We start from the raw sequence: 26,366 nt of genomic DNA on the forward strand, positions 1-26,366 counted from the left end.
GCAGCGAGTTGAAAACAGGGGTTATATGCAAGATTTTATGGGCTGTGGGAGGTGGGAGTTATTTTCTGTTATATATTACAGAGGCTTGAATAGCCCTGTTTGGTGTTCCTATGCTTCTGCTTCGGTTTAAAAGCAGTAGGTTGATGTCTCGCACAGACTTGCAGTGTGTGAACCACGGGCCTCTTCCAGCTTTGAAGCCTAGTGGGTACTGTCTGTGCTGTCTGGATGGTACTACTCTACTGCCTTAAGAAATGGATCCTGTCTCAGCAATGTAAATAGTAGTTAGGAGTGTGTTTACAATGCCCCATGTCTGTCCTGGTAAAATATAGCTACAGCTGAACGTTGCAGTGTTGAATTGCTGCTGCATGGCTCCCTAACAGCTCACCCCGTTACTTAATGGTGTCAACCTCTTCCCACCATGTTTGTAAGACAGAAGTATCATGCATAGTTACTAATACAAGGCTGAAAGTTCCTCAGAAAAATTTATTTCCATAAATTAAAAACACACACAAAAGAAACAATAAAATTTTAGATTCACACAATATTGAACAGAAATAAAATGCCAAGAGCATGATGGAGGCTAATGGCACAGGCATACAAATTCTCATTGAGCTATTTGTTGACATGATAGCATCATATAGACATTTAATCCACAGTTAGCATCCATATTCTAGAAGAGCACCTGAAACATTATATACCAAAGGCCCACCTCAAATGAAATACAATAAATGAAAACTGCTTGCAGAAAATCAGCAAGCATCAGAACTCAAATGTATGCAGCCACAAGGACAGTCAGGCAAACTTTGCAACACATATAAAGTAGCCTTAGCTGCTCCAATTGTAGCATGATGAAAGTAAGATTTTGTTTTTAGGAAAGTGATCCTTCTACCTCCCATAACCAGCAAATTTAGCAAAAAGCTGCCTGGCTCTGAAAAACATACTGCTACGTGATGGTACCTGGCAATTTGCAATTCTCATGCTGCTCTAGTCAGCATTCTGTGAGCAATATATACAATGTCTTTCCATGATGATACAAAAAAAAATCCTCACTGGAGTGGGTTCTCTCTACAAAAAGGCAAGTGTACACATCTTTCAGCTAAGGAAGTATTTAAGACCCCAAAATATGCCTCCTCTATATTTTTTTTTTCCTTCGATTACCTGAGACAGAAGCAGCTCAGAGTGGCAAATACCAACCTTTGCACCATCCTCACTCCCAGTTACAAGCAGCAGCCACAAGGAACAAGACTGTTCCGTGAGTGTTGTAAGTAAGGAAAGAAGTGGGAGGGGAAAAAAAGGAAAAGTGCACAAGAATGACTGACATCTGTGTCTGAAGGGTGTGTGGGGAGGAAGAAAAAGATGCTTTGTCTCAGTTAGTTTGCATCTCTATCATACAAATACTAAACCAAAACAGAATAATGCTGTGTATCTGGGTTTCCACAAACTCTAAGGTGTGGGACAAGCTAGGAAACTGCTACATCATTTTCTAACTCCTTCAGTTTTTGTAAATAAAAGGGAATCTGGCATTTTCTTTCATCTGCTCTCTCTCCTGTAACTGTTAAAAAGCTATCGTGTTATTTCAAAGCAATCGGAAATAAGGCAGAGCAAGGAAGCAGACAAAAATACAACAAAACAACCCACACACTAAGGAAAAAACAACAAGTTCCATGTTTTGAAGCACACTAGAGGTATGAACTGTGCTTGGACCCAAGTTTCCTCCCTCCTCACCCATATCCTTGTTTTTTTAAAAGCCCCAGTGAGGTTACAGCTCAATTGTGTCACAGCACTAGAAGACTGCCATATTAATAGAAGGTCAATTAACACTGTGCCACAATCCCATTCTACAGCATTAAAACCATAAAAAGTTATACATATGTATATACACACATACATATATACACACACATATACATACATACACACACACACACATCACTCTTGCTACAGCTTCCAGCCAGTCAATATTTGGGCAATAAATCAACATAGGGAAAGTTTCAAATATTTTTTGAAAAGGTGGTTGACCTTTATTTTTTTTTAGGTATTTCTTTTTATAAAAATAAAGAGGATCAATTAAAATGTTCTACAGCAGCTCAAATAGGTTAACCAGACCTTGCTGCTGAAATAGTATGTTAATATGTTCAAAGTTTGCCTACCTTGTTATTTTATCCCCAAAACCCAAACGGCACTAAGTCTGCACTCTTCTCTTTTCTTCAGTCTTCCTAATTAAATATAATTAGCCTCCAAAACAAGAATGTAAACTTCCAGGAATCCCAGCATGTAAGCTGAGAGCAAAACAAACCCAGAATACATTTCTCTCAAGACTCAGGCACAGAGAATGTAATATTCCTCTTTCATCTCTCTACTTTCAAAGCTCTGGAATTCAACAGATTGCGTGTTAATTTTGAGTTTCCTGTTAGGCCAGTAACAGAAATGGCAGAACAGCAGAAGATAATGATGGTATTTCAGTCCTACGTTTACTGGGACTTGATTAAAATACCTACCCACTACATATTTGCTCATTCTGAAGGTGAATAGGAATTTCATTATATGGGCAGGTAAATAAGAAAGTGCAAGTTTTAAGTGACAAATAAAAGAATAGACTAATTAAATTCGAGCATCCCAGCAATGACAGCTTTGCATGAATAACTTCTATAGGCACTAAAGGACAGAAATTACCTGTACTGCAGCTAGCATTCATTTTGAATCATGCTTCAAGTAGGTTTAACAGAAGTTATTCCAGAAGGGAGCTCTCTTCCTTTAAAAGCTATGGCTGAGAAATTGCCCAGTGCTGCATCAGATAATTACAAATGGCCTCACATAATGAAAAAAAAAATGCTTTTGACATGCTAGGAGGCTCTTTGTACAGCACCAGCTATTATGTACAACGGTGCTGTACAAAGGACATCTAATGTTGAGCTATATGGATTGTGAAACTAAAATGTTTTTAAAAAATCAAAACAGATTTTTTTTCCTGTTGGTGTTAAAATGAAGCTGATATTTTTACTGAAATTAAAATCACTTAAAAATGAGAACCAAAGATTTTGCTGGTGTTTCCACTATGCAGCAGCTCAGCTCAGTTAAATTAAAAGCTCTACTTGCATATCCTGTGACTTAACATCCTCATGGGCTTTGCCTCTGGAGAAGAGGTATAAAGCATCAGCCAATTAGGTAAAAACTTACTCTGCTATTGGGGAAAAATTAGCACTGGGCACCTTCTTTTCTGAAAATATTATTCTTTAAAAAATCTCAGATCATGTTAAAAGGTGTCCTCATACTGCAAATAAACAAATCTATACAAAGTGCAAGTTATTTAAATTCTAATTATGTGGGGCTTCTGCTGCCTGAAGCCAGGAAGGGCACAGAAAGTCAGAAGGAACCTTCTAAGTAAACAGAAGGAAGAAATAATTGAAAGCAAGCCCAGACTGCTACTTTTAATTATTAAAAAGTTAGTGGTATATCAAGAACATGTTTGTTAAAACTCATCTTTACCAAACACCGTATCTCTTCTGTCAGGTTGTTCAAAATAGCCATTACAGTAGTAACAGCAGATTCAAATGTGCAAATGTTTTGGAGTACAGAGTCCTAGCATCACTGACGATACACTACTTCGTCTTTTATACTCCTACTCTACCCTCAAAAGGTCGTTAAACATCATTAAACATTAGCCATAACTTCCAGAGGGTGGGGAAGGAAGGTAAGTCTTAACATGGCTGTGTTACACTCACACAGGGACCCTAAGAGAATCCCTCCAGTAGCATTAAAAAAATAAAAAATAGCACCTTAAAGAGGGACACAGCCAATAACTTATCATCAGGTATTAGAAGAGAGTGGTAGAGTAAGGTATGAAGAAGTCAGTAGATTTCTCCCCGAAGGGCTAAAATACTAAAGTAGCTGATTTGGACCACATTCAGCCGAATGGCTCCCTTGGATGACAGACGCCTGCTCCTGCTCAGCCTCCTTTGCAAAAAAGGCTTCTAGGTCCATTAGCTTTTGACTCAGAAGGGCATCTAACTCTGCACTTTGTAGTGCAGCTTTTTTTGCTCGGGTGAAACTACCCACTGCTTTGATTTTGCCTCGTGCCTTCCTCTTCCGAGGAAGAGTGAAGTCCTGAAACTCTAGAATCCGCTTTCTCTTCTGCTGGCTGACAGAGATCAAGTGTCCATTTTTCTCCTTGGGCTCTTCAAAGATTGTTTCCAAGCCCCTGGTAAAAGCAAAAGACAGAGCTCATGAACACTTCAGAAGCAGTTAACCACCTTACAAAGACAGGGAGACTGATTCATTCCGTAACCCAAGTAAACACACTTTTAACTTTTACATTTTTACAGCCCCTCCACATCCCTTCTAATCTATATTTATCTGCAGCTTACACTTCAGAAAACTGCACATTTATACTGCTAGCTATATAATTTGTTATTGTTGCATAGACATCTGGGTTGAATCTCTTTGTATTTCAGTTCAAAAACACAATTGTAGACCCTTGATTTTACAGAATAAATAGATTTGAACATTAAAAGACATACTAGTCTTGATAGTCGTGCTATACTTAAGGAGTTATTCTTGTGATTCTAAAGAATAATGAGTTGCCTTTTAATTCTGAAAAAATAAGAACTGTACTTGGATGGAGACTAATGAAAGAATAGATGAAAAAAATACACAAACTCATATAACTGCAAATTCTTAGTTCATATTCTCTTTCACTGCTTTCCATCCAAATAAAAAAAGATACTAATTTTTAATTAAGTTTCCTTATCTTTGTGAAATAGAGCAATTTTTCAAATGTAACTCCCCCTTAGATTATCAGACACGTTTAATCTCCTCACCAACAACCGACATTCATCTTAGTGTTCTCATTAGGAAGCAGAACCAACCTGGCTGGAGGAGGGGACTTGTAGTTCTTGTTTGTGTAAATTTCTTCTAAACTAAATTCTTTTTTCTTAAGCCTGAAAAAGTAATGAACAAATCAAATCAAGAATTTAAAAAAGCATCTCTTCGCAACAAGCAGATTTACTAGAAACAAAACCTGTTTGCCTTCTATGCTTAAATGATACCTACGTTTCAACTTAAAACAGAATTTTAGACTAACTGGGTACAGAGAGGAATGAAAAATGAGGTCCCAAAGTACCTCATTTCATACGGTGTTTTTAAAACATCTGGGTCAAGACTTGTCATTTCTGCAGAGATCGGTGCTCCTTCTAGCACACTATGATGTTTTGAAATAATGGTGCTCAAAACAAGAAAGGGAAATCCATTCACACCTCACTTTTTTGTGGAAGCTAAGAAAAGAAAGTTTAGCACATTAATGTTTCATCTCTTGAGACTGATTTTAAAACTTAGTAATAAACATTTAATTATCAACCTCATATGTGAAGAAATGCATTTCTTTGTCTAAGCTGGCACTTCTGTTCAAGCCAGAAATGAACAAAATAATAGATGACCGATTGGAAAAGCTTTATAAATATTTGGCACTGTGACTACCCACATTTACAACGTACTAATGCTTTCCTAAGGTCATATACCACAGGAAAAGAAAGGACAGTGAAGAACTCCAACATAATTTGCATCAGCAGAACTTCCTGATAAGTCTTCGTCTCGCTGTGCACTGTAGGAAGATTTATTTTCAATGCTTGTTTATCAGTATAAACTTCTTTAGAAAATCATTCCACCACAGGTTAGAGTTTCAAGTTTTGCCTAAAAACTAGACATTCGTTCATATCCAATAGCCCTTTATTCATCCTTTCTCACTTGAAAATGGTTATGTTTAAAGGCCTATACTTTTATCTTATACCAGAAGTAATCATCAGGTGTTACTCAGCTGGGAGTGTACAAAATAGCTGTGGTAAGAGAAGCATTTATTGAAATATTTATGCAGGAAATGTAAACAACAGAAGCTAGTATAAGTCTATTTAAAACATATGACTTACCTTTTTGGTTTGGGTAGTCCCATTGGAGTAAGGTTAGGATCTGGCTTAGGAACAGTTTTCCTGATTCGGATCTGTGAGACTTTCTTTGGCCTCTTTTCTGGCTCAGTCTTGGGGTTGGGGGGGAAGGGAGAAAAAAAAATTAAGATGAAGGAATTACCATGCTAGTTAACCAAATTCCCTTTTATGTTAAGTATACATTATCTATAGAATAAAGATTTTCTATTCCTCTTTGTTTGGCCACCTTCTTTCTGCTTGAAAACAAGAAAGCAGCACAGACTAGGAGTAGGGGCCTATTTTCTCCCCCTTGTTTAACATTTACTAGGTAACATTCAGCAGCAGCAACTTCAAGTCCTAGGGAACCAGAGTCTGAGATACGTACAAATCTAAAATGAACTCACCTTTTTCAGTTCTGTGTTATCTTGAGATCTAAAACAGGCCGGAATGGAAGTATTAGCTTCATCAAGGGCAGGGACCTGGAGTTCAGATGCTGGAAGCCTGGGGGTAGATTGCAGTGCTTCTGGAAGTGAGCGAGACTTTGGTAATGGAAGAAGGAATGAAGGTTCCAGACTGTTACAGAGGAAGAAAGGAATATATGTAGATTAATACCTAATTTATGCTGCAACATCATCCCATGCTCTCATATGATGTTCCTAAATTACAATATGGGCACAAAAACAATGCAGTTCATAGAAAGTACCTAAGTAAACACTTTCTCCACTACATAAATACAGCCAAAAACTTCCTGCAGGTTGCAAGTATACCAAAACTAAATTGCGAGTATATTTGAACATCTAATTTTAAAACCACTCTTCCTTTCCATATAGTTAAACAGTTTATAGCTCTATTTGGTCATTACAGATAGAAAATGATTAATTCTCCTTTTCTGTCACCAAATTTCTTTGGCACAGCTATTAATTTAGTACTTTTTGTTCACAGATAAATTTAAAAGATAGCTTTTATCTCTGCCATCCCAACACTGAAAAAGAGTAGAAGGAAGTATCAGCACCTACCCTCCAGTTCCTCAAGCAGAAAGAACATATATCCAAGTAAGAAATAAAGCTTCTGTAGTTTTACATGCGTATTTCATAGTAAGTGACACAACATGTTTGAAAGTAACAGCATTGTTCTGTACAGTGATCTACATGGTGTTTGTGTGAATGCTCCTCTACGCTCCCCCATGACATGATCCGGTCAGTGTATTTCTCTAGAACTTTAATCAGAAAGCTATTCTTGAACTGCCAAAAACTGAAAGCCAAACTGACATAAACGATGTCTCTTTCTAAGAAAATTTATGATCGCAGTACTCGGAATAAATATCAAAAGTCAAGACACTCACGGTATCTCACCACCCACAGTCTGTAGTGCTTCCATACTCGGTACAGGTAAGTGCGGTAACATGGCATAGCTGGTTCAAAAGAATAAGAAAAAAACAACAACAACAAAAAAAAAAGAAGTTAGATCTACTTTATAAAAAAAGATGAAGGAAAAATACCTTAATATAAACCGGATTGTAAGACACAAAAAAAAGCTAATATTGGGAATGGCAAGGGGAAGAAAGACTAAAACCATACAAGAGTAAGCCACATCTGCCATTTAGTCCACTAACAACAAAATTTCACTGACAGCTTGTTAGGGAAATAATCCTACTTTCACTTAAAAATGGTAGTGATAAGGAAATAAAAGCACAGAGAGGGAGACAAGTAATTACACCTTTTGGACTAATACCATGTAAATCTAAATTCCTCATTCAAAAACCCTAGCTTTTCAGATTAAACAAAAACCATAAAGGTTTTGTCCACTAAATCAAAAAGCCTATTGTGAAACAGCAGCAAGTGCAAAGAATGATTTCCTTAAGACCCAATCTCTACCGTCTCTAACTCCCATAATTTTAGTGGAAAACTCTTAATTGACTGGAATAACAAAAAGCCTTTCTGTAAGGGTTGGTAATTACCATAATTCTATGAAATAAAAATCAGCACAGCATCTTTGGGTCTTTTAACATTAAGCTTTACTTTGTGTCCATACCATTAACAGCAAGAAAAATGAGTCAGTTGGAACAGCTTTTATTACATCAAATAGCAAATCTTCCACTTGCTGCTCTCCCAAACTAGCAGCTCAATGTACTTCACTGTTACAGACAGACTGGAATGCTAAAAAATAGATCAAAATCAACCATGCTGGCAGCACGGATAAGATGGTATATAAGGAGGCTGGAAAGACCCATTTCTTGTATTTGTCATTTAATATCAGAACTGTAACATTTCATTTCTCAGTGTTCTTACTCACTATCCCAACAACACTGGAATCTGCACCAACAATGCATCAGAGTACTTTTTGCTACAGGCTGAGCTAACTGCTTTGTGCAATCCAAAAAAAAAATAATTTACAAGAAGAGAGGAAAACACACTTTAGAAGTTTTGAATCCAAATAAGCATTAATTAGAAAAAGAATTTCAATTAAAGAATATTTTATTACTGGCAGTGGAAGTAACAGCACAAGATATTAGGCAGAACTATCCTAGTTCCTTGTTTTCCTGGTTATTTAAAACTGACAGTGAATGAAACCATTTAAAGTGGACAAACTCTCTTCCAGAAGAAAATGGCCTGCAGAAAATTAGGAGCCACTTTTTAGTTTTTCTGATTTTTAACCATCTTAAAACAAGCAGAGATTTGTCATACTGGGAGCTGAAAATACTTTTATACTGCCCACCTATTTCTTGTATTCTTACATTTACATGCCAGACATTTCTTTCATAGGAGATTATATATATTTTTTTGAATACACACAAATTTAAAAGAGATATACCGAATTATCCTTTTGTCACTGTTCCTGTTAATATGTTAAGAAAAATAAGACTTATTAGTTGATGAGAACAGGCTATCAATCTCTAGAAAAATGGAATCTAAATTGGTGTTAAATATTTTAAAGGCTAGGCTTTATTCTTTCAATTGTTTTATATCCAAATCCTTCAATTTTGCTTTTTGTCTATTTATTTTAAGAATAGGATTTACTTATTGCACTTCAAACTTCTGGGAACATTCTTTTAAACTTACTGCCTTAAACGCAGTACAGTAACTTCACTTTAAAGAAAATCCGAGTGGGACAGTGCAATAATTAAGTCTACCTAGTATGTATCTGTACATATAGGGATATATTTGAAAGGTATTTAAGAAGAAAATACCAACTGAGTTTTAGGGTATTTTAACTTTGGGTATTTTTCACTTAGGGTGATAAGATTTGATTTGGCTTCTCTCCCTTTTGAATAAAGATCACTAATAGCAAAACATTTGTTTTTTAAAATTATCCTTTATGTCAAGGAATTAAGTACTCTCACATTTTAGTTACATGGATATGCTGTAGCAAGCTGTAGACTTAATTACAGGAGAAAACACGAGCATAATTCAGCTCAAATCTCACAATGCAAGGATGTCATGCCTCAACAATACAAAATAATAATTTTACCCCATACTCGGATGGAAGTTTTAAAAAGTAGGGGTTTTGTTTTGTTTTTAAAAAGTGCAACAAAGTCTTATTTTAAGCTGAGTGCTCAAACTGTAGTTTACTGCTATATTTACTTCCAGGGTACTAATTTATACACTAGAAAACTCAGTCCAGTAGAATATGCTGCAAAGTTGTCTCTATGCTATTATTCAACTTCAATCTTTTAGTGCAGAGAACTCCCAGAATGGAGTAGCTCTTTCATATGCTCACTCAAACCTTTTCAGTAGACGCAAGAATTATACTAGCGATCAGTATACTTAAACTTTTAATACGTTCTCCATTTACACAAAGCAAAACACAGCATGAATTATATATAACTAAGATAAGCCAAATTCAACAGTTCTCTAGACACTGCAATTTTAAACAAGAATTGATTGAATTGGTTTTTATGCAGCACTCATGAACCTATAACTCTGTCCAGGAATCTTAAGACTGCGAGATCAGGGACTGAACTGTCCTGTGGTGTCTCAGGTAGCAGAACTGATACATAAAAGGCAAAATGTTTGCTCAAGTGCAAGCAAAAAATCTCCTACCAGAACTAGGAACCTCTTCTCTTATTCTGTTTCTCAGCAAACAGATCTCAAATGCAGATAACAATGTTAAGCGAGATATGCAAACTAGACTTCAGTCCTCTTCCCACTCATATTGAGGACAGAAATCACAACAATTTATCACCGACCTGAAATGGAGCTATGCTTGCTTGTGCCAACAATACATCTAGCACATACTATCAAAAGGCATAGCACATGTAAAGAGGTTTCAATTAGCATAGAACTGTTATGGAATACAATTAAAGATTTAACTGAATTCTCACCCCCATTAGGATTCTCCCTAACCTGATATTAAATACTTTACAGTCATTCAAGTGACAGTTGTGGCTCAGACCTCTGAAAAAAGCTCTCCTACTGGATTTCTGAGATCCAGTTGCTCTGCAGTCACTCTGAATAGAACTAATTTAGTAGCTCACCTTTCTGCATTATATATTCTCGTGTGTATATTTGGCATAGGAGAAGAAAATAGAGTTAGTCATTCTGCCCAAAGAGGATAGTATTAAAGAAGCGAAGGCAAATATATTTAAATTCAGCTAACAGACTGTTCCATAGGGATGAATCTTCCACGCTGAGCCATTTTTTGAGCAGAATGTGTAGATTTGGAATGGGGGACACTGACCCTCCAACACAAGCTCCAATTACCCTCTCCCCCCAAAAAGGAGCAAGAACATACCCTATACATATTTATTCTCAGAAATAAGTTGATGGGTTTTACCTGTTCTCGATGCCCACACTTGGCTGCCACTTGCAGTGACTGGAATGAAGAGGAGTGATTTCGGAGGGACAGGCAGGACCATGCTGACTCCATAAGGATAGGGCCCTGCCCAAGGAGTATGGCAAGGAAGAGACGAGGTCATCTGATACATTAGTTCGATACCTTGCCCCTTTCAAACCCTGTGTGAATTGGGATATAAATAGTCTCTGGACAGTAGGAATATGACTGGTTAAGTTTCTTCTTCTCGTCCAAATCCTGTAACATCCTGGGGAAGAAAGTGCTAACACCGTGTGAAGGCCAAGCATGGAGCAACTTCCCGTTCTTTCAGCTACGGCATTTCTTCTGTGGTCGGGATGAAGGGCAACAGCCCCTGGGGTTGTTACAGAGAGAGGGGAAGGCAGCTCATTATCTAGACTGGAATCTTCCTTGAAAGCTGCTGCATCCAAACAGCTCTGAGACAGGAGAAAAGAGAATGTCCACTTCGAAGGTGATGCCGGCGTTTCTCCCAAAACTGGTCTGTGATGTCCTGAGTGCCCAGATGTAATCCCTGTTAGGTCTGTCACAGGACTGGAGTCCAATTTTATGTGAAAAGAAATTGGTAAAACCGGGGTGTCCAGGAAAGAGGATGGAGAGTTGTTGCTCAAATCTAAAAAAGATATTTTGGTAGATCCTACAGGATAAAGTGCCAACGACTGAAAGCTGAACATCTTGGTACACCAACTGTCAGCCCAGCGTGAGTGTAAGTTCCTGTTAATGCAAGACAAAGCTTCCAATAGATTTTTAGATCTACGTTGGCTGTACCGCACAGCCACTGGAAGGATTTCAGAAGAACATGGCAGTGGTTCTGTGTTATGGATGCTTTTGGCAGGTGCCAGTAGCTTGCTAGCCATTGCAGACAGCTTGCTCAACAATGCTGGTTCTTTGGTACATTTTCTACTTTTCAAGCTGTTCAACAAATTGCACCTCTTGGCAGAGGGCCTTGGCATACGTACAAATCCCATGGCTATTTCCTTTTCCACTGTTGGTGGTTTATATGTAAAGTATAAAGATTTGAGGAGTGTGTTTTCCTGGTTAGGGGGCATTTCTGAGGGAGCATCCAAAAAAGTTGAACTTTTAATTTTTTTCATTTTTCTTACAGTTTCTACTTGATACGAAGTGGGAACTTTTTTGCACGTCCTTCTAGGCTGTCTTTTTAATGGAAGAGGTCCTCTTAATTTATTTGTTGTTCCAAAGGCACCAGGAATTCTATTATAGCTTAAATTAAGGTTCAGGTTTTTCATTTCTGAATCCTGAGTCTTCAAAAACTGTGAACTAATTGTATCAGGGGTAATCTTTGGCCTTTTGAGTTCTTGTAAAGTGCTATGTAGTTTATTTTCGTTGCTTTTAAAAGCAAAAATCTCCTCTGAAGGACCTTCAAACTTTGTATTTCTTGCCATCACCAACTCAGTTGAAGAACTGCATAAAAGTTCAGAACTGTCCAATATGCTTGGTTGCAGTGTTACTTTTGATTTCACTCGGTATTCCGACTTCTTTTCTTGTTGTGCCATGTCTGACAAATGTACTTCCATCTCCTCATACTTTTTCTTTCGTTTAAGCGCCTGACATTTCTCTACTTGATCAAGTTTCTCTGAACCTAAAGCCTTATTTTCCTTGCAAACTGAATAAACTGGTATAGTGTCTTGACATCCTGTAATTTTCTTTACATTATATTTGCTCTGTGCATTTAATTTGTAAGGCACACATACTTCATGGCAAACACAATTTGGTGATGATTCTTTGCAACTGTTTGATAATATATTCATAGATGGATAAAATGGGGGTGTTGTATTATATTGGAATTCTGGTGAAATTTCTGTGTCAGGTGCATCTTCAGTTTGACAGTCTTGCACAGTTTCTGAACACAGACTGATACCTGCTAAGTGTGCAAGCTTTGTAGTATTTTTTCTTTCTTTTGAAAAATTTAGGTTAGATCTTGGGATTTCTTCAAAAACATTTTCACAATTCTCAGTACTGACAGGGACTATTTTGCTACCAGATTCTTTTGAACCTTCTAACAAAGCCCATCGGAAATCTCCATCAAGGGAAGAATGTATGGGCAACTTTTTTCTAGGAGCTATTTCTCTTTCAATCTTCTCTTCTACACATGCATTCTTAAACTTCTGTCCACAGTCACCACCTTCTGGTAAGGTCACATCCATGTCTTTCACAGCTAGAACACATCGTGATTTACTGTCAGAAAGGCTTTCTTCAAGAGTTTCTTTACCTTCTCTTCCACATCTGTTTTCTTGTTCTTTTAGTTCTGTTGTCTTCACCTGAATTAGATCACTGATGAAGCCCATGCATCCTGAAGAGTCTGCATTTCTTATACCATTTAAAGAGTCAAAATCCACTACCTTCTCTTTTACAGTTCCTTGAAAACCATCTTCCCTTACATATTTATGAACCAACGGAGGCAGGTCATCGCCTTTTTTTAACAGTTTCTCTTCACTTTGACTAGAGACAATTGATATTTTAGTTTCTTCCACAGAAGTAGCCATAGATTGTAAACCTGTGTTTGGTGGTTTGTTTAAACTTTCTAGATGCTTGCTGCCTGGAACTGGGCCATTAAACTCACTTTGACGTGCAAGAAACTGATTTTCCATTGGACACAGGGTCTTTTCTGTTTTGGTAGCATGTCTTGTTTGAATATTCACATTGCTGAGTAACGGACAATCACAGATTGAAGTGCTATACTCAGAAGGGTTAGCTGTGAGTGATGACACTTCTTTCTTCTCATATGTGCCTAGTTCTTTCATCTTCGGGCCTAATGGAGAGTTGCAAAATCCAAAATTATGAACACATTTTTTTTTTTTCAAATATCTGACTAATAGCTGTTCACTAGTCTTACTTCTCCAATTGCATTCAGGAGCCTTTGGAGAGCTCACAGTTCTTATTTTATCAAATTCATCTGTCTGGAGAGCACACATGCTAATTTGTTCTTTTGCCTCATCTTTGCCACAAATAATTTCACTGACATCTGTTACTTTATAAAGATCAAACTGTTTCACATTTCCAACCTTCATATTCTTATTTGAAACCTCATCTCCTACCAAGGTAGCAGTAGGTTCCTCTGCAGTGTAAGTTGAGCAAAACATGTTTTTTGCTGTGGAAATGTCATTTATCCCATGCAGAACTACATCTCTGTTGCCCAAGTAATCTTCAGAAGGAAGAGATCCACATGCCAAAGGGAAGTGTTCTTCCAGAAAGACGATAGCCTTTTTACCATTACATCCAGGTGAAGCTTCTCCTTCCAAACTATCATTTTCTTCAATCTTCATCTCAACGTCAGCCTTAAAAGAACGACTGCTTGGGAGAGCATCGTCTATATGTGTACTCCCTGATAAAGTACAGGAAGTATTGGCAACTGTATGCTGGTCTTTTATGCTCTGATTATTACAATGCCATGTGTCACTGTGTTCATTTTCTAAACCAGTGTCCACACTTTCTATATTCCCTGCTAAAGACTTTTGGGAATTTTTTCTTGTCATATTAGGTGCATCAAAAGTCTTGGGGTTTATTGAAGACTCGAAACTGTCTCTATGAAGTACAAATTCAGCAACTTGTTCCTCTGTTGTCCCAGATGCACCAACTGATTCTTTTCCAGATAGACTATCCTGAGCCTTGTCCCTGTTTGCAACTTCGTAAGTAGTACAAGGAAGATACTCATTACAGTGAGGTTCTCTTGATTTTTGTGCAACAGGAGGTAGAGTTACATTTAGTGTACAAATCAAATTAGTTTCTTTGCCAGTGGACAAAGTGTCATTACTATTGGCTTCTGTAGTGTCAACTAAACTGCCAGCTAACTCTTCTGACTTTGTATTACTCTCAGATTCCTTTTCAAACAATTGTACCTCAGGTGACCTTTTTTCTAGCTTGGTAGTATGGTCCAGACAGCTATGGCTTCTGGGAAGAGAAATTTTACTGTAGGCATTATAAATGCATACATCTGTCTGTCTAATTTCATGGGAAGTAATGCTGTTCATTTCCTTCAATAGTCTATTTTCTTTTGCACCATCCTTGCATAGGTCACTGATAGAGAATTGCCAGTGGTCCTTTTTCCACTTATCAACTTCTGATGGGACCACTTTTATTTTTTCTTTTGAGAAATCCTCAGAAGATGAAGGAATAGAACTAAAAACTGAAGAATGACCATGCTCAGAGTTAGCATCCTCTGGAGCTTCAGGCAAGCTACCAGCTACAATGTTACCTCCCACAGCAATTTTCCTTTGGGTTTCAGCAGCTTCTTCAAATTCAAAGCTGTAATATTTACCTATATTATCATTTTCTTCCCTACGATCAGTTTGAGCACTAGATAATCCTTTGATCCTTACCACTGAGAGATGCTCTAATGGCATGGATGCATAGGTCCAATTTTCTACAAACCCAGTTCCATGATCATAATTAGTCTGACTTTCCATGTTTTCAGGAAGATACTTTTTTGGGGTTTCATTGATAATTTTATGCATTGCAGTACTATTGTTTTCTAGCAACATATTTCTAGAGTCCAGATAACAGATAGTTTTCAGAACTGAACATAAACCTTCAGAACTTTCTATGGAGAGCATTCTACCACTTTCTACTGATGATAATCTACCAAGTTCATTCTGTTTAGGTAGAGGAACAGTACAGAAGTCATGAGCATTGTTTTCTTCATCCTGCTGATAAGTCTGGCAATTAGCAAGTGATGTACTAAATTCATTAACAGGACTTTGTCTGGGTAACTTATCTTTTCTAGTCTCCAAAATAGATACAACATTGCCACCTGTTCTCAATGACATGTCAGTATGGGCTTTCAACCCATTATATTCACTTATTTGTTGTGGTTCTGTAGTTGTTTCAATGTCAATTACTTTTAAAGGCTCTGAAAAATCTAACAAGCTGGTTTCTGAAACCCCAGCTCTGGCCAACACTGTGTTTACATCTGGACATTCATTGCTATCAGGTGGAAGACCTCGACTCACACTGTCATTCTGGTATTCTGCTTTACTAAATATCCTAGTCCCATCAGTCTTCATACCTTGTACGTCTTCAGTGGGCTTTGGCAGAGTTTCAGCTGTCACCTGAACATTTGCTTGGTTTTCTTCTGCATAAGAAAAATAACACAAATCAGCACCATACACTGTATGGAGAAGGCATTCAGCTTACTATGTTCCTCTTAGCATTATACACAATATTGTGTGTAGCCTTGGTTATCAAAACTTATTCAAAGTCAATTGAGAATTGATGCTAGCAATTCTAATACGAGCCTTAAAAAAAGCAAACAAACAACCCCACCATAAACTAATATAACAAACTCAATCCTTTTCAATACACACATTCCACATGAGCAGGAGACATCCAAAGACCTGTATTTTTCAGATTCCTCTAATATCAAACTAGGCATATTGAGGTATAAGTGTAGTAATAGCAAAGATGTATATAGTCCAGCTATGAAGCATAAGGAAATGCAAAACATCTGCTATTAACAAAGAGCTTCTGCTTTGGGGTAAATAAGTACTCCAGTGAAGTAACTAAATCGTCTTTTACATAATGGGTCTTTAGGAAAGTGCATATGCTGTTCTGAAAAAGCAATGGATTAAGTTTTGATACTGTTCAAACTACACAGGGTAATAGCTTCTACTATAGAACAAAGTAAATGAGCTCTCTTACAATTGTTCATCAATTTTAAATCAACAAAAAGGCATCTGTGAGAGAAGCAGGGAGCAGATAGGGATGTAGAACTAAAAATGCACCTTTGTTCTTCAGAGATCCTGCTATTTCAGCGCAACAGCTTCTTGAAGACTTAGGCTTATGCTGGTTTAGGTGAGGATCCTCCTGAAACAGGACAAAAGTATTAGTGGAGTTGAATCAATTTGCTGAAACATTTTGCACATTTCAGGGACCGTACCTGCTCATCTACGTTGGTTGGGTCAATAGGACAAACACCCTGAAGCCTCAGAGCACACTGAAACCTCAGCCCTTGCACAGACGCAGACTTGCTTTGCAACTAGTTCACACGAGCACTTGCCATTCCTTTCTGGTCCTATCAACCAACAGCACCTCACCGTTACACAGTGATGCGTCCAGAACAGATTTGTGTTTAGAAGCAGTAAAGTCTTCCCATGCAAGCAACTAAAATATAAGTGGCTTAAATGGAAATTGTCGCAAATGTGAGTGTCAGAAGAATAATCCAGTCTCCAAGTCTATCTCACATCCCCAGACCAGTCCTGCATGCCTCTGGTAAGGTGCACACCTTTTCTTTTATTTAGTAGAACTTGCCTTGTACCATTCCTTTTCTTGGCTCAAAAACACATAAACCCAGGAACATGCAACCTAGGCCTGCTTTGGAAAAAAACAAAGAAGCAAATCATCAAAAACCTCACCACCAAGCTACCTGCACATTTGAAATATGTGAAAGGTCATCTAGGAAAACTGACTATGGAACATTTAATGATTTTTATTTTCATAACTCTTCAAATAAATCAAACGGTAATCAAAAAATAAGAGTTAAAACCAGAAAGTATTTTGGTATTATGCAACATCCAGTAATAATTGTAAACTGTGCACCTTATTTCCTGGCTGGTATACGTTCAGTCACAATACCTTTTTTCTCCTCCATGTTCTTTTTGTGTTTGTGAAAACTTTTGACAAGTTAAAGAAAACTGACCAAGAGTCACTAAAAATTTCAATTTTTAATAAAGAGTTTTGCGACTCTTGAATTTTTAATAGAGTATTTGGCACATTTTCCAGCAAGTCTTTGCCTAGAAGTACTATTTTTATCATCAGTCTTTGCCAGAGGGGAGAAAAAACAAACCATGACCATGAGAGATTCTTGTTTTGAGAACATTAACAGTGAACTCTTGCCTCATTACAAACGATAATTCTAAAAATGAAGAGGAATCTTTATTTTTAGATAGAAAACTTAAATGCTAGACTGCATCATGAAATCACTATGACCAGACTGAAGTAACTATTATTCAGTGATTAGTACCTTGACCAAGGATGGTACCTGTGAAATATACTGTACCCACAGAACATGGGCACTGGGTAAGGATGCTTTAGTCACCAGTTTTGTTCTTCATTGTTACATACCTGCCTCCTAACATTCCATCAGGATTTAGCAAAGCCTGGTATTTTAAAATACTGTTGGTCTACTAAAATATACTCTCATTTTTCACTGGGCCTGTGATAACCTAAGTAATGACACACGTGACGGAAAACATAAATAATAGGAAACCAAAAAGTCCTCTGCCTTGTCATTATAACCTTAAATGCAAAATATCACACCGGGATGACTTTTGCTGTTTGCTTACTTGTTTTGACCAATCCCCAGGTGTTAAAGCACAGCATTCAGCACAGTTCTCCTCCGCATCTTGCGCCCCTTTATCTTCTTGCAGGTATCCACCACCAGAGCAGTCTGGTTCCCTAAAGTTTTGTCTTTTGTTTTTTTCATCCTCTTCAAGGCCTCTGTCCGTCATTAACTCTTCAGGACGGGATTCTGCTGGCCCCTGAGAAATCACTCTGACCATATCATCCGGCTCCTCCGTCTTCTGGCAAAAGTCTTCTACCCCAGAAGTCCCGTGATGCTCAGATGACAGGCTGCTGCTGCGTGCGGGCACAGGTGTCGATACGTCAGCCTTTGCATCTAATCCAACGGTAGGCTCCGATACAGCCATCAGCTCCGTGGAGATGCTGGCTGGCAGTCCCGCATAGAACTCCTCTGTTACACCGCTGGCGGCAGAATCAAGGCGACATTCCACCCCAGCTGATAGCATCAGGGCAGCGGGAGGTCCGTTGTCTGGAGCTTTTTACGGCTTACCCTGAACATGAAAGCAACATTAACTCAACATAGAAAGGAATAACCCTGAGACTAAGAGAAAGGTCTCATTGTTCAGGATTCAAATGTGTGTTTAACGATGATACATCCAGCTATTTTTCTTAAAAGAAGAGCTGAGAAACGTTCGAGCATCCAGGCAAAGGCTTCACCAACAAAAGCAGCGCACACGGGCAGGTAGGGATTGCTGAGGGGTCTTTTCGCACACCTCGGGGCTGGCATCACCCCTCCTCCCCCTCCTCCTGCACTACAACCAACGCGCTCCGCAGCCGCCCGCGGGACCCGGGGCCGGCTCCTGCAGGCGCCTCGCTTGTTCCGTACCGGCCCCTGGGCACCCCCCGGAGCCTCGGGCAGCTCCGAGCCCCTCCAGGGCCCCGGCCCCATGCAGGGGGCAGGCGGGGCGAGGCGAGGGGCCCCGGATCACAGCGACCCTGGCCAAGGCGGCCCGGACACCCCCAGCCCGTCCCGGCCGGGCCGCGCCCCCCCCCCCCCCCCCGGGGACCACCCGCTGCCGCCCCCCGCTCCCGTTACCTGCGGCGGCCCCGCTCCGCTCCTCCCGCCCCCTCCCTCTGACCTCACTTCCCCATCCGGGCCGCGCAGCCGGGCACGCAGCCGTTGCTACGGCCCCGCCTCCAGCCCAGCTCGGTAGCGGCGGGTACCTGACGCGCGCCGGGCCCCGGATGCGGAAGCGGCCCTGCGGTGCCCGGGGGGCTGGGGGCGGTGGCGCCCGGCGGGGGCTCGGCAGCGGCAGCGGCAGCGGCAGCGGCAGCAGCAGCAGCAGCAGCAGCAGCAGGTCAGCGCCCCGCCACCGGGGGGGGCGGCTCGGTGGACGTCTCGCCCGTCCCGTAGCGGCCGCCGGGCGGTGTTGGGACGGCCGCGCCTGCCGCCGGGCTGGGTGAGAAGCTGGGCCGCCGGCCTGCGCGCTCCCGTAGCCGAGCGGGCCCCGGGACGGGCTGGCCGGCACCGGCCCTGCTCGCTGCACGCCCGTCTGGGGAGCGCAGTGCTGCGGCCCGGCGGCGCTCGTGTAGAGCTCCCCGGTCCTAGGGAGTTTGTTGGAACGATCCGGGCGCACGGCTTGTTCCTGCCCTGCGCGTGTGCCTCGTAACGGGGCTGGCAGCGTGCAGCCCCGCTCCGCTGTTTGGGAGGGCTGCTTCCAGGCTGCTCTGCGCGCCTCGGTTTGGTATAAGAGCCTCTGCGCACCCTGTGAGAACACGGTTATAGCAAACATGCGTTAGAAGTAGAAAAACTTGTCTTGTAATTACGCGTCTGTAGTTGTTACCGAAGAGAATCTCGTTACTGATAGTTTTCGGTTTAAGTACCCTTCTAAAAAAAGTACATTGTAGCAGTAAAGGTTCTCCGTCGAAATATGCTCTGCTTCCATTTCAAGCAGCAGGAAGAAAAAACGCGGTCGTTGATGCAATTGAAATGTTTAATACAAAGTGCCAAAGCAGCAAATGTTTGCTTGGCCTCATCTGGGCGAACAGCTGCCCTCTGCTGGCCGGAGCTGTGCGGCACCGATGTGGAATGAGACAGGTATGGAATCCAGCGTCTGCGAAAGACGTGGAAAAAGACGCGAGGAAGTGGGGGAACTCCCTTGTGGCACAAGAGCGCGCAGTAGAAGGACGAAAACAGAAGATATAGTTGGCAGTGGGTGTAAGTCTGGGTGTTCACTTTACTGCATTTAACGCAAGGTTAGGAATTTATCCTTGAAATACAAAAGGTAGATCTTCAGAGAGCAGTGCTCTCTCTCTGATAGCAGTGCTGACAGAAGAGGCATAATTTCTAAGCTTTTAGTTTGACGTTTATAAACTGTGTAATGTGTCAGCCTTTCAGGTGTGGTGTTCTTGACCATGCGGTGATACAGCACCCTTTGTTCACACAGAGAGTGTAAAGAATAATTTTGTAATAAGATGTTTGTCTATGTTTATTTTCATTTCCATATTAGACATGCAAGATGTCTTCAACTGTTTTTACTCAAAGCAGCTGAGAAGAACTGGAATTCAAGATGAGAACCAACAAGGTGTACAAGCTCGTCATACACAAGAAGGGTTTTGGAGGCAGTGGTCAGTATCTCGTGGCTCTTAACAGTGAGACCAGTACTTTCTTACTTATTTGAAATCAATGAACCGATTTGCTGATATTGTTAACAAAACAGCGAAGATGGAATTTTGTTGTAGCAGTATCACCAGTCAGCGTGTGGAAGGCTCTTTTCTAATAGTAAGGTAGAATAAAATTACATTTATTTGTCAGAACAGAATGAAATTGGAACTGTAAAATAAAATCACTTCATTTTATTTCTTTCCCTTTTGTTTTGTCACTTGTCTTTTAACGTATTTAAATGTTTTAACGTGCAGTGGCCAGACTGCAGTGGCTGCACAGGGGACGTATCGTGTAGTGAATGTGGTGTATTAGGAATGTGTTAATCCTGGGCTAGTGAATTTATGTAGAGCAAGTTAGTGTGTATAAACTTGCAAGTATCTGTGTTTGCTGTATATTTGTTTACTGTAGTTTTCTTCGTTCATTTATATCTTGAAGATGATGAACTGGTGGTGAATCCTAAAGTATTTCTTCAAATCAAGCTGGGAGATGTTGTGGAAATTGCACATCCCAATGATGAATACAGGTGAATTCTCTTTTTGCTGCTGTTTATTAGTGGAGTGTGCTTAGAACATTGAAAGGGGCACGTTCATGTTCAGCAGCTTCTAGGTTTAGAGGATAAATTTCTTTTAGAAATGTAGAGGATAAAATTCTTCTAGACTTGGATAACTTTGCTTCAGGAGGCTGCCATGTCTGTTTGTTTTTTTCTTCTGAATAAAAATAAAGGGGTTAACTGTAGTGGGAGCTCTTCCTCCAAGTTTGTGCAATTTTTTGTTTGGTGTTTGCTGACCTTTCATAGGGCAAGTAGCACCTGAATGTGGAGAGGTCATCCATGTCTTTATCTTATTTGTAGAGCTGCTGTTACCTAATGATTAGTCTTCCATTCCATAGGCAAAATTAAAGCTTCCTTGTTTGCTATAAAAACATAAACCTTCATTACGAAGCTGTTTATACTGCAGCCTATATCTGAAGAGTAGGAGTATACCTGTATGAGATTCTGAGATCTTGTGTGACTTACTTCCCCATTTAGAGTATCATCTTTACCTAAAGAGTACCTTATGGTTATAATAGGTACGAAGAACATCACAGGGTGACAGGCAGAGAGGATGGTGTATTGAAGCTTTCCAGAAAACATTAGTGTTTATGTTTAGCATATCTCCTGCTCTGTGTTACTAAACAGTTTTGAAAGTGATTTAGCCAGAGTAGACTGTTGGTGTCTCAACTCATCCACCTTTTTTCTTTCTTGCATGCTAGCCCCCTGCTCCTACAAGTGAAGTCACTGAAGGAAGATTTACAGAAAGGTAAAACTCTAGGCTCATGGTATGCATAGTAAAATCACAAACGGTGGTGTGATTGGACTGTATCTGTGATTGAGTAATGCATGTACTTCAACTTTTTAAGAAGACCAGTGTTTTGTCTAGTTTGGGATGGAAGGGTTATAATTTCTATCAGAAAGTGAATAGCCAACTTTAAATCTGCTTTTGGTTGAGTTAATGTGAGGGAGAGTTTGAGAAAAAAAAAAAAAAAAAAAAAAAAAAGCCTTACATTTTTGTTCCTGTATTCTTTGACTGGCTATGTGTCTTTTCTTCTTGCAGGAATTAATTCAGACTAGACTTTTCACTTATCTCCCCTGCTTTGATTTTAATGAATTCTAAATTGGGCAGTAGTTGAAAGAAGTTGTCTTTTGCTAAGGCCCAAAGTGTTTCACACCAACCTTAATATATTGTTTTTGTACTTGCAAATCACCTGGAACCTTTTCCATAAGTTATTTTCTCTGTTCTCATTTTTGTGGCAGAAACTATAAGCGTGGATCAGACTGTTGCACAGGTGTTCCGGCTTCGGCCATACCAGGATGTCCATGTGAATGTTGTTGACCCAAAGGTATGTGGTTTTGAAACTTTTTTCCATCTGTCCCGTCACTTAGCTCACACTGGGGCTCTGTGAATTTCTATTTAGAATAGCGTTGTAAAAAAGGCTTTTTTTTTTTAATCGAAATTTATTTTGCCCATCTTTCCAAAGAAAATAAGGCTTGTGCAATTGCACTATTTGTGTGTTTGTTATGGGACTCTTTCTTCTCTCCCCACTATCCCCACACTCTTGAAGCCTGTGGACCTGCTTGATAGAGATTTAGAGATTTTAACTATATTTACACTCCAGAAATTCAAGATAAGCAAGCAGAGAGAAAGGAAACTGTAAGTGCCCCACTGAAAAGTGGGGCATGGCATGGATTTGCATTATTTCACACCAGAGGACCTTGTAAGAGAGGCATCTCTTGTAGATGTCCAACTAGCTAAAGGGCTTCCGTCAGAGCTTACCTTCAGTACAAGACAAAAACTCGCAGAAAACTAGGTTTCCATAATGGTATGAACAATGGAACTCATTTGTTTCACTTGTGCTTCTAGTTTGCTCTGAGAGTTGTAGAACAGGTAGTCTTGGGGCTTTTTTGGGCCACCTCATGCACTGTCTTGCAGCTCACAGTAGTTCCAGCTACATGCATAACTCTGGTGGTTGTTCTGATGGGGTTTCCTTTTTGTCTTGTGTCTGTTAGGAGTGTTGACTTTCTCTAGAACAGCCGTCACTGTAGCATTGGGTTCTTAGCAGAACAGATTGAGGGGTGCTGTATTAGAAACAAACAGTAAAATCTAAGCCCTTTCTTTTGTTTCCCAGGAGGTGACCTTGGACTTGGTGGAGCTGACTTTTAAAGATCAATATATTGGGCGTGGGGATATGTGGCGACTGAAGAAAAGTTTGGTAAGGCCTATGCTGTCCTCATGTGCAGGGTTGAGGAGGTTATGTACATTTTTCTTTCCTTGCTGTAAAAGAAAATAAGCTTTTTACAAAATAAAAAAAACTTAGAACAGGACCAGTGCCAGCAACTCCTGAGGAACATAAGCTTTTTAAGTAGGACATTACAGTTGGAGAAATAAATGTAAATGTTAAAGAAAAAAATAAGTTCCATCGTTTCCTACTCTGTTGCAGTAACGTTAATTACTGCCTTGGGTACTGAAATGCTGCTGAGAGTTTTTTCCCATGTTCTGAATTTTAGTGATTTACTACCTCTGGAAGGAATTAAATCCAGCTGTTTTTCAAGTAAAAGTATGCTAACATATCCTCCCTTGGATGATATTGCTTAATAATTAACTATCAGATTTTTTTTGTTTGTTTCTGCATCTCGAAAGAGCAGTCTTTGATTTTTCTAGGGACAGTGAATTAAGGAAATGAATCCAGTCAAATTTAGCATCTGTTAAAAACTATTTTCCATACTGCCTTGAAGAGGTTCTGGTTTAAATGTTTTTTATGGCAGAAGTCTTGTGTTTGAGCATGTTTTCCATTCTTTTGCAAATCTGTCTGCTCACTCCGAGCCTATTGTTCTTTTAACACCTGTAACTATTCTTTCTTAGGTCAGCACATGTGCATATGTCACCCAAAAGGTGGAATTTGCAGGTATCAGGTCAGTGCTATATATGATTTATTCCTGAATATAGGAAGATATATAGAGTAACAGAGAAATCTATGCCTTAACTGGCAAGTATAAAGAGAAATGCTTTGTATTTTGAAGTATCTTTAACATTTCCATCAATCAATGAAAAGAATATATTGTTAGTGAAAATCTACAGCTGCTATTCCTCTGACTGCGTACTATTACTTATGACTTCAGATCAATGATGGGAATCTTCTGTGAAAAGTCATTTGCAGTTTATTGTTCTCTTAATCTTGTAGACTTTTCTCTGCAGCATGGGTTTGGGAAAGGTTTCTGTCTGATTTGGAGTGGAAGAAACTAATAATAGGACAGCCAACCACACTTGCTGCTTCTGGTGAATGCCAAATAATTTTCCTTTCACCTCACTTCCCAAAAATTAGTAACAGCTCGGAAGAGGGTTGCTTCAGTTGCTGTTGAGATGACAAAGGGACAAGCAAGTGTGCAGATGCAGCAGGGAACAGCTGTTTGACATCTTTTGGATTAAAGAGCAGTTTTTATCCAAATAAATTTCTACTCTGCCTTCAAGTCATCCTTGAATGCATAATTTTGGTACATCCCTTATTTACTCAAATGTTGATCCTGTAGTCTTCACGTTCACTCTAGTTAGTAAATGTTACGCACTCTTTTTCTTCCAGGGCACAAGCAGGTGAACTGTGGGTTAAGAGTGAGAAAGTCACTTGTGGATACATCAGTGAGGATACACGGGTAAGATTTCAGGGAGTAGGGGAAAGAAAGGTTTGTTTTTTGTTTTTTTTTTTTTTCCCCTTTGTTTTCTTCCCAAGTTTCTTGTAATTCTGTCTTGTGTGCGGATGTGTATGGATCATTTGAATGGCTGTGTTGCAGGTTGAAAAATTGCAACATTCAGGAGGAGAATGAATGATTAGTAAATTTCAATGCTTTTTCACTGATGGCACTAGGAATTACTTGGGCTATTGAAATGCCAACTCCTTGGAGGGGAAATTCCCGATGATGCAGTGGGCCCAGTCATATAAGTTACTTCGTAGTTAAATTGTGCATTTGGCACTTGCAGTGAATGTACCTTGTTTCAAAAAAGATCTTTAATTCCTTTGCAGGTGGTCTTCCGCTCCACTTCTGCCATGGTTTATATTTTTATCCAGATGAGCTGTGAAATGTGGGATTTTGATATCTATGGTACGTGGTTAACTGGCTTGCCTGATTGTGAATGGCAGCAGCTATCATTTCTGTCTCTATTATAAAACTGCTATTATGATGCATTTCTGCCACTATTAGAAAACTAAAATGTCCTGCTTTTGGCTCAGACATTGCTCTGAAGTGTGCTATGGTGTCCTCTTAGATCGTTACTCACAGTGCCATGCCTTTCTCTCTCCCGGTATTCCATAGTTTTCCTGTCCTTAATGTACAGTCTGGGTTCATTTATCTCAGTGACTAATTCATGGGGGCCAACTGACTACAAAACCTGGAAAGATTTTCTGTGGATGTGAACGTGTTTGGTGATGAGAGCAGGGGCAAGCCTGTATGAATCCTGAAACCAGAAATGAATTGAAGTCCTGTGCAAAGAGGGTCTCAGTGTTCTAAATTTCTCTTGACTGTGTCTTAGCCAGGATGGAAAAACACTGTTTTAGCCCAGGTGGAGCTAGCTAGAAGTATTTAAACTTTGGGAGTTGAGAATGAGCCACTTCACTATGTCGTTGTCCTTTTTTTTTTTTCTGGCTTAAATTTTTAGCAAACCTCTTTCCCCTTCCTTTGACCATGTGCTTTAAAGCATATGCAACTGGGCAACTATTCAAAGCTGAGCAGGGAGTCAGTTGCGAATACCGTTCCTAAAAGATAGTACAGATGCTTACCCAGCATGTTGTGAATGTGTTGGAAAAATGGATTTAAAGGTCAGGTCCTTTTGACAATACAACAGTTTTGTTTACATCATCTGAAACAGTCCTGCTTTTTAATCTTTTTTTGCTCTCTTTGCATTAGTAATATTAGCATTCAGTGTGCTTTCAGTTACTTTGCTGTGATTCTAATAAAAATAACTTACCTAGAATTGCGGTGTTAAATATACCCCATAGTTGAAGTAATTGCTGTTTGCTTGATGCTTTGGGTGTGTTTACTTTGCAGGGGACCTGTACTTTGAGAAAGCTGTGAATGGTTTCCTTGCTGATCTCTTCACAAAATGGAAGGTAAATAGCTGCTTTGTTCATCCTGTTCTGAAAGAACAATTCAGAGCCATCTTAATGAACCCACTGGTCTGCCACTTTGAGGAAGACCCAGGCTG

At 39.7% G+C, this 26,366-nt stretch overlaps 2 protein-coding genes across 13 annotated transcripts in view; one reads left to right on the forward strand and one right to left on the reverse strand.

Moving 5' to 3' along the window:
- Positions 1 to 396: 396 nt before the first annotated feature.
- PRR14L (proline rich 14 like) lies at positions 397 to 19,131 on the reverse strand. 4 transcript variants are annotated; one of them, XM_035556757.2, is made up of 10 exons: positions 19,069 to 19,131; positions 18,017 to 18,523; positions 16,457 to 16,538; positions 15,742 to 15,807; positions 10,686 to 13,488; positions 7,255 to 7,323; positions 6,317 to 6,485; positions 5,919 to 6,025; positions 4,866 to 4,937; positions 397 to 4,198 (listed from the first exon to the last, which is right to left on the reverse strand). In XM_035556757.2, the coding sequence occupies exons 2-10, from the start codon at positions 18,476 to 18,478 to the stop codon at positions 3,880 to 3,882; spliced, it is 4,149 nt and encodes a 1,382-aa protein (XP_035412650.1). In that variant the 5' UTR covers positions 18,479 to 18,523; positions 19,069 to 19,131; the 3' UTR covers positions 397 to 3,879. The 4 variants fall into 4 exon arrangements, with proteins under 4 accessions (XP_035412650.1, XP_035412649.1, XP_035412648.1 ...); XM_035556756.2 differs by having other exon boundaries at positions 10,686 to 14,061; positions 19,069 to 19,122; XM_035556755.2 differs by having other exon boundaries at positions 10,686 to 14,361; positions 19,069 to 19,122.
- Positions 19,132 to 19,574: 443 nt separating this feature from the next.
- DEPDC5 (DEP domain containing 5, GATOR1 subcomplex subunit) overlaps positions 19,575 to 26,366 on the forward strand; it is a 46,623-nt gene continuing 39,831 nt past the window's right edge. For 5 of the 9 annotated variants that reach the window (XM_035556749.2, XM_050714208.1, XM_050714210.1 and 2 more), the window contains exons 1-9: positions 19,576 to 20,600; positions 21,073 to 21,160; positions 21,889 to 21,935; positions 22,430 to 22,515; positions 23,302 to 23,385; positions 24,036 to 24,085; positions 24,751 to 24,820; positions 25,189 to 25,267; positions 26,210 to 26,271. In XM_035556749.2, the coding sequence (XP_035412642.1) occupies positions 20,543 to 20,600; positions 21,073 to 21,160; positions 21,889 to 21,935; positions 22,430 to 22,515; positions 23,302 to 23,385; positions 24,036 to 24,085; positions 24,751 to 24,820; positions 25,189 to 25,267; positions 26,210 to 26,271 (624 nt within the window). In that variant the 5' untranslated portion in view covers positions 19,576 to 20,542. Of the gene's footprint in view, positions 20,601 to 21,072; positions 21,161 to 21,888; positions 21,936 to 22,429; positions 22,516 to 23,301; positions 23,386 to 24,035; positions 24,086 to 24,750; positions 24,821 to 25,188; positions 25,268 to 26,209; positions 26,272 to 26,366 lie in introns of all 9 variants that reach the window. The other 4 variants (XM_035556745.2, XM_035556746.2, XM_035556750.2 and 1 more) reach the window with 2 other exon arrangements.

Source organism: Cygnus atratus, chromosome 17, assembly GCF_013377495.2.
Source record: "Cygnus atratus isolate AKBS03 ecotype Queensland, Australia chromosome 17, CAtr_DNAZoo_HiC_assembly, whole genome shotgun sequence".
In the NCBI taxonomy this organism is placed as follows: domain Eukaryota; kingdom Metazoa; phylum Chordata; class Aves; order Anseriformes; family Anatidae; genus Cygnus; species Cygnus atratus.

Bases quoted from the DNA above. Each gene is read 5' to 3' on its own strand.
- PRR14L (XM_035556752.2), bottom strand. From the start codon at position 18,478: ATGCTATCAGCTGGGGTGGAATGTCGCCTTGATTCTGCCGCCAGCGGT. The intron at 15,808-16,456 runs GTGCATTTTTAG...TTTCTTATGCAG, and splicing joins AGGATCTCTGAAGAACAAAG to AAGAAAACCAAGCAAATGTT. The intron at 6,026-6,316 runs GTGAGTTCATTT...CCCAACCCCAAG, and splicing joins ATAACACAGAACTGAAAAAG to ACTGAGCCAGAAAAGAGGCC.